Raw genomic sequence first — 14,899 nt, 5'->3', positions numbered from 1 at the left:
ATGCCTTTTGGAGAGTTACGATACGACGACACTAATCATGTCGATATAAATTTGGATGTTTATGTATTTCTTAATTTTCTGCAGGTTTGATCTTTGTTGTTTGTGAAATACTAACTTTTTGTTAAACTTTTGATGATTTTTAATTAATCTGAAGATAATATGAGTTCGGGATTTATAACTGAGTCAGAATTGGCCGAAGCACGCCAGCGTCGCCAGGAGGAATGGGAGAAAGTACGCACTGCTGACCAACCACTAGGTAAATAATAATTATTTCCCAAGGCGCACTTTACCTTTTCCTTATATTGTATTTACGTTCACAGAACGCCCAGAAGAGACCTACGATAGCCGTTCCCTATACGATCGCTTGCAGGAGCAAAAAATGAAGAAGGATTTGGAATACGAAGAGGCTCACAAATTAAGTAAAAATCTCAAATATTTGCTTACGATTTCGTATAGTTGGCTTTTGTTACAGAAAATCTCATTCGTGGACTTGATGACGATGAAGTTAGCTTCCTAGAGTTGGTTGATAAAAATAAGATGGACCTGGAAAAGCAACAAATGCTTGAAGAAGAAAAAGAGCTAAAGGAGTTTCGAGAGAGAGTAACAACACTTCAGGAAGAGTCTGAAGATAAGGTAACTACCTGCATCTCATCGCAACTGTTTTGCTTTTAACAGCATAAGCCTTATGCATTTCCAACTTAATTTCAGAAACTGCATTATGAGTTAAAAGCAAAAGCACGTGCCCAAACATCCGCATCAAGACCATCACAGAAATCTCTGTTAGGCATTGGCATAAAACGGAAGAACGGGGAAACTCCATCCATAGCCGAATTGAACGAAAGCAAACTGCCAAAGACAGCTAACGAGGAAAAACCAAAGTCACATGCAGCGAAAGTCGACAAAAAGTTTGCCGCCATAAGCGTAGATTCGTTGGATAAGGGACACTTCAAATGCGTTGCTATTTTGCCTGGGTTAGGTCCGTACAATGAGTCTAGCGATTCGGAAATAAGTAGTGGCAGCGAGGACGAACCCAATGGCTGCAATGACAAATGTACTTATGATCTAGTGGGACGCAAAAATGAAAAGAAAAAACATAGTAACGGAGAGAACTAAATTCATCTGCGTAGAATTAAATCGAAGCGTTGTTAGATTATAACATATTTTTTATTCTTCAGCTTGTAAAACTTATTCAAAGATATAAATCTGTCAAAAAACTACAAACGTCTTGCGTATCGTATGCCACCTTTCTATTTCTTTTCTTTCTTATTGCGGTTTCGATTCTTAACATTGGATACTTCATAGAAATTACTGCCGACTTTTTTACGTTTTTGTTGTCTTTCAATGGTACGTTTCTGCTTGGCTGTCAACTTCTTCTTGGCAGGTGGTGCTGTGGCCGCATCTGATTCATCGCTGGATGCTTCTATTTCTTCTTCGACTCGGAATTTTCCGGAGGATGTAATTGCCACCGTTTTCTTTCGTTTAGGTGGTGCCTTCTTGTGAACAACCTTTTCCAAGTCTTCATTGTACTCATCTTCTGAATAAAAGTCGCTGGCGCCGTCGCTGGATTCTTCATCCTCGGCTGGATTGAGTAAACGGGCCTTCTTTCGTGCTGCTCTTTCGGCCTTTTGCTGTTCCAAAAGCTCGAGGTCGATTTTGTCCAATTCTTTGACGTCGTCTTGTTCAAATGTAACACCAACTTTAATTTTGCGGAAGTCTTGCAACTGTTTGAATTCCCGAGCTTTTTTCACAGATTCACTTACGAATGTGGGAGCTTCAGATTTGTCGTCATCATTTTGGTTTTCACTCGCATCATTTGTTTCTTTTTCAACGTCTTGGCCAGTTTGAGATTTCGGAGTTTCGAAACCTTCTGGCGCCACATAGTACGGCAATTTGCCTCTTTGGAAATCGTTCAGTATCATTCGTGCCGTTACTGTAATGTCAGGCTCTCCTCCTCTCAGCAATTTACCGCTCTTCTTGGCTATTTGTTCCAGGAAATCCATGTGCGAAGACCACCGTTCAATTTTATATGTTTTCCTGATGTATTCTGGTCGCACTCTCCGTAAAACTGTATCAACATAGTCCTCTGGATTTGTGACCAATTCCACTCTAACGACGCCTTTTAAAACTTTTTCCGTGTCTGTCTCAGCTGATGGATATACAACGCCTGGACAATCGATGAGGAATATGCGTTTCATCAAGGTGATGTATTGCCACACCTTTGTCTCACCTGCTATGGGCGCAACTTTACAAACCTTTTTGGACCTTAATGCATTTATAACAGATGATTTTCCAACATTGGGATAGCCTATGAAGCCTACACTGATTTGTTTCTTGTCCAAATGCAACTTGCCCAATTGTCGGAATAGATTTATAAGAGCACCTTTACCAAAGGGATGTTGTAAAGAGGCGTGAAAGGCAATTGTTGGATATTCGGAGCTTAGAATTGCTACCCAACGCTGAGTAACCCATACGGGAACTAAATCGACTTTGTTCAAAATAAAGAATAGATGTTTGTGGGGTTTTTCCTTGCGTAGGAACTCTTCTATGTACTTTGATCGCGTTCCCATAGGATCTCTCGCATCCAATACTTGAAGCAATACGTCTGACGCATCCACTACTTTATGTAGCTCATTCCAGATTCGTTTACTCTGGCCAGCAGCAAAGATCCAATCTCTTTGGGCATCTTTATCACCTGTGTCCTCACGTACCAAGTCAACGTCCTTCGTGACATCGTACTCTTGTTCCTGTTCCTCTACTTTCCGGCTTAAATCCTCCAAATCCCTTACTTTGATATTGACACGTTTTCTTTGCTTTTTCGGTCCGAATACGCTTTCAAAGCTTTCCGTTTCCAGCAAGTGGACTCTCTGATGTTTAGCAGATTCGTTCAACAAAGTAATAGGCAGTTGACTTGGCTTCATAATAACTTGGTATGGGTCTTTTACAGCCTTTCCAATTTCGTCCTGGAATTTTTGCAGGGCGGATTGTGATATGACACGAGAGTTGCTGAACCACTTTGGTGTTGGCTCAACTCTTGCCATGGTGCCCGAAGGCAAACGGCCCTAAACACAGTAGTTGCTTTTTAATCTTCTTCAACTTTCACATAAGAACAAAGATTGTCTTACCTGGAAAGGTGCAGGTGCTATAATTTTTCCTGTCCTATCTCTTTTTGCCTTGAAATTTCGGTACATCTGAAGCCTTTTTATTGTTCCCTTTGTTCTGGGATTGGCTACTCCTTTTAATCCAGCCTTGGGTCTCTCGGGATTCATAGAGTGGTTGGACTTGTTAAATCCCTGTTTTCGGGGGGCACCCGATGTGCTTCGAACTTTCGGCATGTTGATCTATTTTATTTTGCGTCACCTTATGAAGTTCAACAGTAGCATTTACTATAGGATAAACAAAAATAAACAACACTCTACAAAACTTCCAAAATAAAAGAACGTAAAATTACGAACGTGGTCTAGGGATGGAAAAATAGCGATTACGACTATCGTCAAAAATCGATTACGAAAACTGTTGCCGGTGGTTAAAACTGAGTTTACACGCTACATCAAATCTTTGCTTTTTTTATTTTCCGTTTCTGTGCATACCGCTCTTATGGGTTGGTATTCCGTTCTGCTTTCGGAGTAACCGCGGATGTTTTTAATTGTTTCGCGTGCCAAATTTGACAGCAATCAAATGGTTTTGTTTCCATACAAAACACGTTATTATTATCTGCACTTATTGTTTTCTCAATTCTATTTATTGTTTCAAATAAATAAAGAAAACGAACCATCGAAACCAAAAATCGTACCAAAATACTGCCGACAAAAATGTTCACAAAAGTATGATGTTATTGTTGAGATTTTTATCAAAAGTAACCGTGAAAAACATGTGTTTTCACTGGTGAAAAATGAACATAGTACCAGCCATTAGGTTGAAAAGAGGGTGCGGATATTAATCCGCCCCATGCAACTATGGACACACACCTAAGCCAGTAATCGACTCATTGTGCGCTCTACATACTTTTCGCATTTTCATTTGCAATTAATTGAAACGAAATTTATACCAACTCAATTAATTTAAAATCCGTTTTCGAACAATGTATCTACCAACTTTGCATTGAGTGGCAACATTTAAAACGATTACTTGGAAATCGATAATCGATTTATCTCATTACAAATCGACCAGCTGGATGTTATTTCGTAAACAAAACATTAGAACTATCTTAATTTTTGTTAATTGGAAAAAATTACAAGTATGTCTCCACATAATAATAAATACACAGCACCATCCCAAAACAACGATCTAAATGTTAAAGTGAAAAAATCGTCGGAGAAGTTGTCCGAGAACATTCATATAGTGGCCAATGACCCATCCTTAGCTTTTTTTCGCATCCAAGAACATGTTAGAAAAGTTATACAGCCCATACTGGACAAGCGAATTGAAGTAATTGAGCTGCAAAAAGACTTACAAGGACATTGCTTCGATATGGAGTATGCAGTAAAGTCGATGAAAGATATTGAATCATCGGGAGCAATTTTTGCAAACATCCAAGACATGGTCAAAAATTCAATATTTCTGAAGCAGCAACTTCGCTATGAAGAGGTCAAAAATAAAATGGACAAGGAACCTACAAAGTCTTCTATGTATAAACGATTTTCGGCCCACTTAACTTTGGATTTGGATTTCACCGATATAACAGGAGTAATGAGGGAGACAAGCCATCGTATGGAGTCTATAATGTCATCGAACAGGGAGAACACATCATCTGGTAGTGTGCCATCAACCAGTGTGGGGGAACTTCAAAGGTCCCATACCACCTTACATTGATTTTAAATTACATTTTAAGAATTTCCATTTTATGTACCTACATATTTGTTTTTCTCCATAGGTTATTAAGGCATTTGTGTTGTTTAATGTATTTATGATTTTGTGACACATAGATTTTTTTTAGAAAGACGTTCTTTTTTATATTCACCATTTTTTTCGATTCTATGGTTTTTTTTTATTATACCTAAGAGATTTAATGGAAATAAACTGATCTCATGTCTACAAATGGATTTGGTGGCATCAAGATGATTGGATCTATTTCTAAGTCGTTGTTGGAAAGCAATGTGGTAACAAGCAATCCATGGCAGCCGGTTGTACGTACGTACCGGATTGACCCGATGCATTTCTTCATCGGCAAGGGCCGCCGCCTCAGTGTACAAAACACTGCTGCAGCATCAACAACAAGAAATAGTATTTGAGGGGTTTAGATCGCTTGTAAATATTCAAATATTCTTTTGCGGGATTTGAGCGCAGCCGCCTTACACCTTGAAAGACATTTTGTAGTCTCCCGCTTTAATAAGCTACTATTGCCCATAGGATGAAAAATAATCATATTTGAATAATGTAACTAAGAAAATTGACGCCATAACCGTGTCTCCTACAATGCTTAGCTATGTGTCATGGTTGTTTGTAAGTCGAGAAACATTTAAATCTGGCCACATTGGAACATTTGCAAAAATTGAGCAAGAAAATAGAATTCATTGAATTTAGTACAGTGGTGGCCACACGAACAAATTGGCACATTTGTTCCAAGCCTATGGGCTTATAAGCATATACATGAGTATTTTCTTGTGTACGAATACAGTTGTTGTGTAAGTACATTTTCATGTGGAAGTGGCGATCCTCGGCAAGATCCTATAGGTCAGTAAGATCGATCCTCGTCAAGCTCCTATAGGTAAGCAAGTTCGTTCCAGTCCATAAAACCGATCGCCGCAGGATCGTTTTTGTTGTTGTAACCACATGTTCATGTGGAGGTGGTGATCCTCGTCAAGCTCCTGTAGGTGAACAAGCTCACCATTGGTTATTTAAAGGCCATTGGTTATTAAAATAGCCCGCCTTGTCACATCGATCATAAGCACTCAGTATTTGTGCAAGAACCGGTGCCGCCGGCCTCTCACTGAGACTCTCCGCTCCATATAGCCGATTGTCCGCGACTGTCGTTGCAGCTACTCCGTACGGAGCTTTCCACTATCCGCAACCTGTGGACGCGCTCGGTAGCTCGTAGCTAAGCTTTCGTGACAGCAATGAACACCACACAGTGTGGTGCTCACAGCCACCAACCTATGTGGTGCTCACAGCTATCCCGTGCCGCGGGAACATGATAGCCATTGGTTTTTAAAGGCGCCAATAACTCGCCTAGTCATAGCGAGTATCATAGGCAATCAGTATTTAAGCAAGATCCGGTGCAGCCGGGGATAACTGCGTAGGACTATGCAATAGTGGGCGTGAATTTTCCCATAACTGATTTAGCATTACAATTGAGTATACAAATTAATGGCACTGGGAAATGTCAAAAGTTTATCCCGGCAAGGGATAACTATAAGCATCACACAGACTGGAACTTTGAGCTTCGAGTTATCGAGTGGAGAGTCTCAGTGAGAGGTAGTGTGGCACCGGCTCTTCCTCATATACTGAGTCCCTATAATGCTATGATGATATGACAAGGGGAGTTATTGGCGTCTTTAAAAAACCTATAGTCATAACGATCCCGCGGCGATCGGTCCTGTGGATCGCAACAAGATGGCTCACTTATGGGGCTAGACGGGATCCCTACCTCCACATACAAATATGGATATAACAACAACACACGTTAACATATTTTTTTATTGCATCGTATTCCGAATAGTAAGTAACATTTATTTCTTATTTTGTTGATATATTTTATTAAAGAGGTGTCGCACTGCGGGACGCTGTTAGGACGCGGCTATAAAAGGAGTCTCCTTATCATTGAGCTCAAACTTGAACCGAACAGCATTCATTGCTATGTGAGAAGTTTGCCCCTGGTCCTTAATGGAATGTTCATGGCCAAATTTGCATTTGCATATGTCTATGTGCGTTCGCGATCATTTGTTGGTGCATACGGTACCTATAGGGATAACTATGTACCAAGCCAAACCAATGGTTGTCCAACTTATTTATTAGTTGGCAACCGTGGGTGATTTTATTTATTGATAAACATAATCAGCCATAATTTTCTGCACAATAGCTCAATGAGTACCGCAAGATTAAAGACTTACCTTAACGATAATCTCTTTTCTTTTTATAGTCGAGTTCCATTGTAGACTGACACCTGCTGTGGGAGTCTTTAATACTCGTTCTAGGTAGGATGTGAACCCATGCGTTCGGAACGAAAGGTAGTTGCAAAGATTTATGTCTTATTGGGGATCTGATTGCTTTAAAAATATAAAGAAGTCTGGCTAAAAAATGCATTTAAACATTCATAAGGTAGGAATTTCGAACATAGGAACATGGCGGGATAGCAACTACTTTGTTCAAACCGTAAATTTAGAATTTAAAACAGAAATAAGTATGTATGTATTGGGTTGCCCAAAAAGTAATTGCGGATTTTTCATATAGTCGGCGTTGACAAATTTTTTTCACAGCTTGTGACTCTGTAATTGCACTCTTTCTTCTGTCAGTAATCAGCTGCTACTTTTAGCTTGGCTTAGAAAAAAAAGTGTAAAAAAGTATATTTGATTAAAGTTCATTCTAAGTTTCATTAAAAATGCATTTACTTTCTTTTAAAAAATCCGCAATTACTTTTTGGGCAACCCCATACATACTTGTTTTATATGTAAACAATTTCGGAGCTTATAACTAGTCAATTATTTAGTCCTATGGCTTAATACAGACGTTTCTCAGAGTTACGTGATTTTTACCAAATGACCCATAAACTATGCATTTTCCAATGTCATAGATAACATTTAATGTTCTGTGCGATGACACTGCAGCCAATACATTATCCTACAAACTGTTTATTTTTTTATATGGGATGGTGAATCGTAATGGTCTTTCTTTTTTATATCCAACTGTACTTCCTAAACCACCATTTGAATCAAAAAAAAAAAAAAAAAACTGGTGTTTAGTTTGGTTGCATTGAAACACGAATTCCCTACACACTATATGAGTATAACCAATTACTTAATAGTAGAAACAGTTGGTTCGAAACTATTAATGTATGTAAGCGCATGTAATTCGAAAAAAGGTTTATTTGGCTTAAAAACTGGGTGGGAAAACATAAAATGTGATTTCTCTCACACCACACAGTAACACAACGACTAAAATTACAGCGAAATCCGTTGAAAATGTTATTGAAAATAATAAAGTTTTCAAAAAAAAAATTAATCGATTCATTATTTTTTTTTAATTGAATCTGAAAAAAATTCCTAATTAAAGAATTGCTTGAAATTTTTATCATTTTCAATTAAAAAATTGCTTCAATCATTTTTATACCCACCACCGAAGGATGGGGGCATATTCGTTTTGTCATTCCGTCTGCAACACATTAAAATATCCATTTTCGACTTTATATGCTATACATATTCCTGATCGTTGTAAAAATCTTAGACGATCTAGCCATGTCCGTCCGCCTGTCCATTGAAATCACGCTACAGTCTTTAAAAATATTGATTTTGAGCTGAAACTTTGCACAGATTCTTTTTTGTTCATAGGCAGGTTAATTTCGAAGCTGGGCTTTATCGGAATATATCTTGATATAGCTCCCATATGGAATGGTGTGCCGATTTAAGGTCTTGGGCCGAATTCGCTGACATTTGGGAAAGTGAGTTGTGTTATGCCTTTCGACATTCCTGTTCAATACGATCCAGATTGGTCTATATTTGGATATAGCTGCCATATATACCGATCTCCCGATATAGGTCTTTGGCCCAATAGAAAGAAAATGTTCTAACCGATTTAGCTGAAATTTGGTACAATGAGTAGTTTTAGGCTCTTATTTATCCTTTCCGAATAGTGTTGAGATCGGATTGATATTCTGTTATACCGTATTGAACAGTGAATTTTACGTCCATCCGTGTCGAGTTTGGTCCAAATGGTATTTACTTGAAATTTGGTTAAATAAGTGGTATTAGGCTCTTATTTATCCTTCCCGAATAGTGTTGAGATCGGATTGAGATGCCATTAAGACCAATATTCTGTTTTACCGTATTGAACTGTGATTTTTACTAGACCCCTCGACCGTGTCGAGTTTGGTCCAAATGGGATCATGTTGTTGTTGTTGTAATCAAATTTTCATGTAGAGGTGGCGATCCGCATCAAGCTGTAGATGAACAAGCTCCTTCCGTTCCAAAGGACCGATCGCCGCGGGAACAGGGTGGCCATTAGTTATTTAAAGGCGCCAATAACTCGCCTTGCCATATCGAGCATCGTAGGCATTCAGTGCCACCCGACCTCTCACTGAGACTCTCCGCTCGATACCGCTGATTGTCCGCGACTGCAGATACAGCTGCTCCGGATGGATCATTTCACTGTCCGCAACCTGTGGACGCGCCCGGCAGCTCGTAGCTAAGGTTCTCGTGACAGCAATGAACACCACACAGATCGGACCTCAATGTTCCAGCTTGAGTGGTGCTCACAGCTATCCCGTGCCATAATTCGATATAGCTGCATTAATATTGCATTTTTCGCTGTATTACGATGAAAGCTAGGTGGGTTTGTTTTAATTAAAGTATATTTTATTTCTCGTCCTTGTTAGTTCAATAGTTTATCCGTTCGAAAATTTGTCAAATGCTCTCTATGAAGATAAAACTCCCATGCAAACAGTCTTTTGATTAGCTTTTAAATTTCTAGACGTAATTCTTATCCTGTTTATAATAAAAAAATGCATATTAATGGCTTAACGGCTTCTTCTGCATTGATCTACACAGAGAAAATAAAAAAGCTAGGTTCCATTACGAAATTTGTGCATTCAATTAAAAAACTCTCTGAAATCGGATCTATAAAGGAATTTATATTATTGATTAACAATTATTGAGACAATTTGGATTTGTGATACGCTTAATAATTCAATTCTGCTGTCTCAGTAAACATTTTTGCTGTTTTTACCAACAAATTTCTATGAGTGTACGATTAATTTACAATATGTATATAACATCACTTGTTTATAATACTCTTTACAGACCAAGTCCCGGACAATGAAGAGAGGCTTCTAATGGAAACGACAATATTTCTTCTTTTTTTTTTTTTTTGAAGAGTGAGGCCACTAAATAAGAGATATTTATTTTTCTAAGTAATATATTTACTGTTTTATACGCTATAAGTAGTTTTTTATGCATCTAAAAAATATCAATTATTTAGTTTTATTAAAATAGTAAAAATGTTGCTTAAAAGAAAGGGCAACTTTCAAATAATTGGTTTATGGAGTTAATAAAAATTTTAATTGAATGTTTGAGCTTATCATCAATCCAAATTGCAAAATCGTTAATCAACAATACAAATTCCATTATAGGACCAATTTCAGCAAAATTTTTAATTGAATGTACAAATTTCTTAATTGAACCAAATTCATAATTGTATAAATTGATGGCAATTTTAAAAAATTTATTGAAAAAAATTTCAATTGAAAAAATGGGATCATTTATTTTCAATCATTTTTTTAATTGAAATCGATTTTTTGTGATTTATGTTATCGTTTTTGCAATGGTAGCAGTTTCAATAAAAAAATTGTTTGAAACAAATAATTTCGTAATTGAAATTGATTTTTAGTTTTTTTTTCTGTGTATCAAACTATGTAGATAGTGGACGGCATTTGTATCAAGTGTTAAATACAACTCACTACTCATACGAAATATCAGCTATAGTCTATGGTCTATGGAGGGAATTTTAAATTTGAGCTAATCCCTTTAGCTGTTGAACAATATCTCTTCATTATCAACATTTCCTTCTATATTAAGTGATTTTGTTGATTTCATTTTTCGTGTTAATCCTAAACAGAATTCATTGCTCTCAATTATGAATCCGTATAGATATGAACAGTACGTCTGTACAAAACTCACTGGCCTATCTGCAGTGTAGGGTACGTAGAATCAAAACTAAAACAAAAAAAACAGAAGCGCAACACAACATTTTAACCATAATGTCATAATTTCAAGTTGGGTAACTTTTATGCTGAACTCGCATCGGAGGATATGAGCGAAAGCGAAACAAAGCAGAAGCGTTGGAGTTGAGCACATTTATCCGCACATCTCTGCTACGAAATACGGGTACAACCTTTTTTTGCTGATACCTTTTGAGAACTCTGCGAGGATTTCTATTTTAAACTGTTCCAACGATTGCTTACTCACATTCATGTATGTAGGTAGGTATGGGTGGGTGAATGATTTGCCCACATGTATGTTGTTGTTGCGGGACGGAGGGTCGCACACACTTGAATTGTTAAAACTGTCCAATGCAGCAGTACGCCGTACAACAGATGATGGCAACAAGGACATTTTCAAGTGGATAATTTATGTTTTATGATCTTTTTATACGGATTATGCTTTGGTCTATATACTCGAACAAGCGCACACGCATGCACTTTCACACTTACACACGATTTTAAGATATTTTAGGGCATTGCCATCACGCTTTAAAATTTATGCCAATGGAGTAGATTACACTAATCTCTTGAACTGTGGATGTTTCCAATTGCCTAATTTATGATTTTGATTTCAAATGAATTCCGACATTTTCACGGACTCACAATAACACACATTAAGGGATTTAAGCTCCCCACTACACTACCAGCAATTAAACAAGACAATGAAATGAAAAGTAAAACCTAATAAAGTCACCAAGGCAATTTATAACCCCTTTTATTGTCATGAAAACTAATTGAGATTCTCTTAAAGCTTTGATATGGTGTCATCATTCAATCTGAATGACAAAACTAAAAGAGGAAAAACGCAACATATTTATTCAATGATAAAACGTTCTGAAGTGCAACAAGTAAAAAGGCGTTACGTTCGGCCGGGCCGAACTTTGGTTACCCACCACCTTGGGTATATATGTTAACCACCTTTCATCATAATCCGGTGAAAAATGCATAATTTATGCAACCATGGCAGCTATATCGAAATATAGTTCGAAATATAGACCAAATTCGACACAGACATTGAGTGGTCTAATAAGTAAAGGGTGATTTTTTTGAGGTTAGGATTTTCATGCATTAGTATTTGACAGATCACGTGGGATTTCAGACATGGTGTCAAAGAGAAAGATGCTCAGTATGCTTTGACATTTCATCATGAATAGACTTACTAACGAGCAACGCTTGCAAATCATTGAATTTTATTACCAAAATCAGTGTTCGGTTCGAAATGTGTTCATTCACCGTAACGTTGCGTCCAACAGCATCTTTGAAAAAATACGGTCCAATGATTCCACCAGCGTACAAACCACACCAAACAGTGCATTTTTCGGGATGCATGGGCAGTTCTTGAACGGCTTCTGGTTGCTCTTCACTCCAAATGCGGCAATTTTGCTTATTTACGTAGCCATTCAACCAGAAATGAGCCTCATCGCTGAACAAAATTTGTCAAAATTTGAACACATTTTCTTTCTCTGTGACACCATGTCTGAAATCCCACGTGATCTGTCAAATACTAATGCATGAAAATCCTAACCTCAAAAAAATCACCCTTTACAAGTCATTGTTAAATTTTGTAGAACAAAATATTGGTCTTTTTGGTAGCTATATCCAAATATAGACCGATCTGAACCATATTGGACATGGATGTCGAAAGGCCTTACATAAGTCACTGTGTCAAATTTCAGCGAAATCGGATTATAAATGTGCCTTTTATGGGGCCAAAGCTATAAATCGAGAGACCGGTCTATATGACCGTTATATCCAACACTGAACCGATCTGGGCCAAATTGAAGAGGGATTTCGAAGGCTCTAACACAACTCAAAATGCAAATGCAAATTTTGCCCATGAACATTCCACTAAGGAACAGGGGCAAACTTCTCACATATCAATGAGTGCAGTCAGATTCAAGTTTAAGCTCAATGATAAGGGGGCTCCTTTTTATAGCCGAGTGCGAACGGCGTGCCACAGTACGACACCTCTTTGGAGAGAATTTTACATGGTATAGTACCTCACAAATGTTGCCAGCATTAGGAGGGGAAAACCACCGCTAAAAACTTTTTTTCCGATGGTCTCGCCAGGATTCGAACCCAGGTGTTCAGCGTCATAGGCGGACATGCTAACCTCTGTGCTACGGTGGCCTCTAACACAACTCACTGTCCCACATTTCAGCAAAATCGGATAATGAATGTAGCTTTTATGGGCCTTACACCTTAAATCGGCGGATCGCTCTATATGGGGGCTATATTCAAATATAGACCGATCTGGGCCCAATTGAAGACGGATGCCAAAGGCCTTAACACAACTCACTGTCCCAAATTTCGGTGACATCGGACAATAATTGCGCCTTTTATGGGCCCAAAACCTTAAATCGAGAGATCGGTCTATATGAGAGCTACAATATATCGAAATCTGGACCGAACTGGACTGAAGATGTCGAAGAGCCTAACACAACTCACTGTCCCAAATTTCGGCGAAATCGGACGATAAATGCGTCTTTTATGGGCCTAACACTAAATCGAGAAATCGGTCTATATGGGGGCTATATCCAAATCTGGACCGATCGGGGCCAAATTGAAGAGGAATATCGAGTGGCCTAACACAATTCACTGCCCCAAATTTCAGCAAAATCGGATAATACATGTGGCTTTTATGGACCTAAAAATCTTTAATCGGTGGATCGGTCTATATGGGGGCTATATCAATATATAGTCTGATATAGCCCATCCTCGATCATAACCTATGGACAAAAAAACAATCTGTGCAAAGTTTCAGCTCAATATCTCTATTTTTAAAGACTGTAGCGTGATTTTAACGGACAGCTGGACGGACATGGCTAGAACGTCTTAGATTTTTACGACGATCAAGAAAATAGATACTTTATAGGATCGGAAAAGGATATTTCGATGTGTTGCAAACGGAATGACAAAATGAATATATCCCCATACTTCGGTGGTGGATATAAAAATTGCTTAGGATTTTAATAAAAATTAAAATAGTTTATCTTGTCTGTATTGTTGGTATTTAATTATTTCACCTGTGGTGTCAGTGCTGCCATCGTACACTCAACCTAATTTGCTATTCAAAACAGCAAAAATATCTACTAAAAATGGGAAAGCAGACATTACTGCTGTTTCAGCAAACATGGGGCTGCTGTATTAGCAAACATTTCGGTCAGCTAAATCAGCAAACAAAAAATATGATGCTTCAAGCATATAAACCTGCTGAAAAAAATTTTATTTTTTTTTTTTACGTTTGTCTGTTACTTGTTTTGATTGCTTTAGGCATTTGTTTTTGAAATTTTGTTGGAAGATATGATTTTAATTTGTGGAATATTACTGTAAGAAGCTACCTCATCAAAAGATTTCTTGTACACATGACATCGCATCCATAGGAATACATTTCGAAATGTGGGTAAGCTTGGTCGTCATAGCAGCAAAATTAGTTGCTGATATTTAGCAGACAGTGTTTGCTATTTTCAGCAAACTTTTTTGGTTTCCAGAAATCTCATTCCTAAGAATTTTGAGAATTTTTTTTTGGTTTTTTTTTTGGATGTAAAAAATTACCGACTTTCGACTAGTCAATTTCCCCCGAAACATGACCTTATATCGTCCACTTTACCCCAATCCAAATTTCATTAGGATACCTGTTTCCTAGCTCGGGCTGAAATTAGTCTAAGACAGCTCCATTCTTGGGTATTTTTCTACCCATTGACTTTTTCGGTATTTAATGCAATTGATACAGAGCTCATAGTGAGTTAGGATAGAAATCTACCACTGCATAGCAAGCAGCGTTGATTCTAGTAGAAATTTATTTGTTCTGTAGGCTTTGACCGTAGTGTTGGATCTAGCTCTTCTCCTTCTTAGCGTTGCAAACAAAGTTATAATTCTCTGTACCACAGTGGTGGTGAGAGTATAAAAATGGCTCGGCGGAATAGGATTTGCCTGTAGTGAAGAGGTGAAACTTGCGGATGATGGCTGTTTTGAGGAGCTAGCCAGGAGATT

General features: G+C 37.9%; 3 protein-coding genes across 4 annotated transcripts; 2 read left to right on the top strand and 1 right to left on the bottom strand.

Moving 5' to 3' along the window:
• On the top strand, positions 1-1,221 carry LOC106086515 (PSME3-interacting protein). 2 transcript variants are annotated; one of them, XM_059370069.1, is made up of 5 exons: positions 1-84; positions 155-256; positions 321-419; positions 473-633; positions 709-1,221. In XM_059370069.1, the coding sequence occupies exons 2-5, from the start codon at positions 160-162 to the stop codon at positions 1,111-1,113; spliced, it is 762 nt and encodes a 253-aa protein (XP_059226052.1). In that variant the 5' UTR covers positions 1-84; positions 155-159; the 3' UTR covers positions 1,114-1,221. The 2 variants fall into 2 exon arrangements, with proteins under 2 accessions (XP_059226052.1, XP_013106669.2); XM_013251215.2 differs by lacking the exon at positions 1-84 and having other exon boundaries at positions 91-256.
• Positions 1,151-3,464, bottom strand: LOC106086514 (nucleolar GTP-binding protein 2). Its single transcript, XM_013251214.2, has 2 exons — positions 3,123-3,464; positions 1,151-3,059 (listed from the first exon to the last, which is right to left on the bottom strand). Exons 1-2 carry the CDS (start codon positions 3,330-3,332, stop codon positions 1,248-1,250), a joined length of 2,022 nt encoding a protein of 673 aa, XP_013106668.2. The 5' UTR covers positions 3,333-3,464; the 3' UTR covers positions 1,151-1,247.
• A 699-nt stretch (positions 3,465-4,163) lies between these two features.
• On the top strand, positions 4,164-5,063 carry LOC106086516 (BLOC-1-related complex subunit 8 homolog). The gene has a single exon (XM_013251216.2). It carries the CDS (start codon positions 4,237-4,239, stop codon positions 4,807-4,809), a length of 573 nt encoding a protein of 190 aa, XP_013106670.1. The 5' UTR covers positions 4,164-4,236; the 3' UTR covers positions 4,810-5,063.
• The last annotated feature ends 9,836 nt before the right edge of the window (positions 5,064-14,899 follow it).

The sequence above is a fragment of the Stomoxys calcitrans genome, chromosome 5, assembly GCF_963082655.1.
Source record: "Stomoxys calcitrans chromosome 5, idStoCalc2.1, whole genome shotgun sequence".
NCBI classification, from domain to species: Eukaryota; Metazoa; Arthropoda; class Insecta; order Diptera; family Muscidae; genus Stomoxys; species Stomoxys calcitrans.
Note: the sequence above shows the minus strand (reverse complement) of the source record. Positions and strands in the feature narration are given on the sequence as shown.

Bases quoted from the DNA above. Each gene is read 5' to 3' on its own strand.
- LOC106086515 (XM_059370069.1), top strand. From the start codon at position 160: ATGAGTTCGGGATTTATAACTGAGTCAGAATTGGCCGAAGCACGCCAG. The intron at 420-472 runs GTAAAAATCTCA...CTTTTGTTACAG, and splicing joins CGAAGAGGCTCACAAATTAA to AAAATCTCATTCGTGGACTT. The intron at 634-708 runs GTAACTACCTGC...ACTTAATTTCAG, and splicing joins AGGAAGAGTCTGAAGATAAG to AAACTGCATTATGAGTTAAA.
- LOC106086516 (XM_013251216.2), top strand. From the start codon at position 4,237: ATGTCTCCACATAATAATAAATACACAGCACCATCCCAAAACAACGAT.
- LOC106086514 (XM_013251214.2), bottom strand. From the start codon at position 3,332: ATGCCGAAAGTTCGAAGCACATCGGGTGCCCCCCGAAAACAGGGATTT. The intron at 3,060-3,122 runs GTAAGACAATCT...TACTGTGTTTAG, and splicing joins TAGCACCTGCACCTTTCCAG to GGCCGTTTGCCTTCGGGCAC.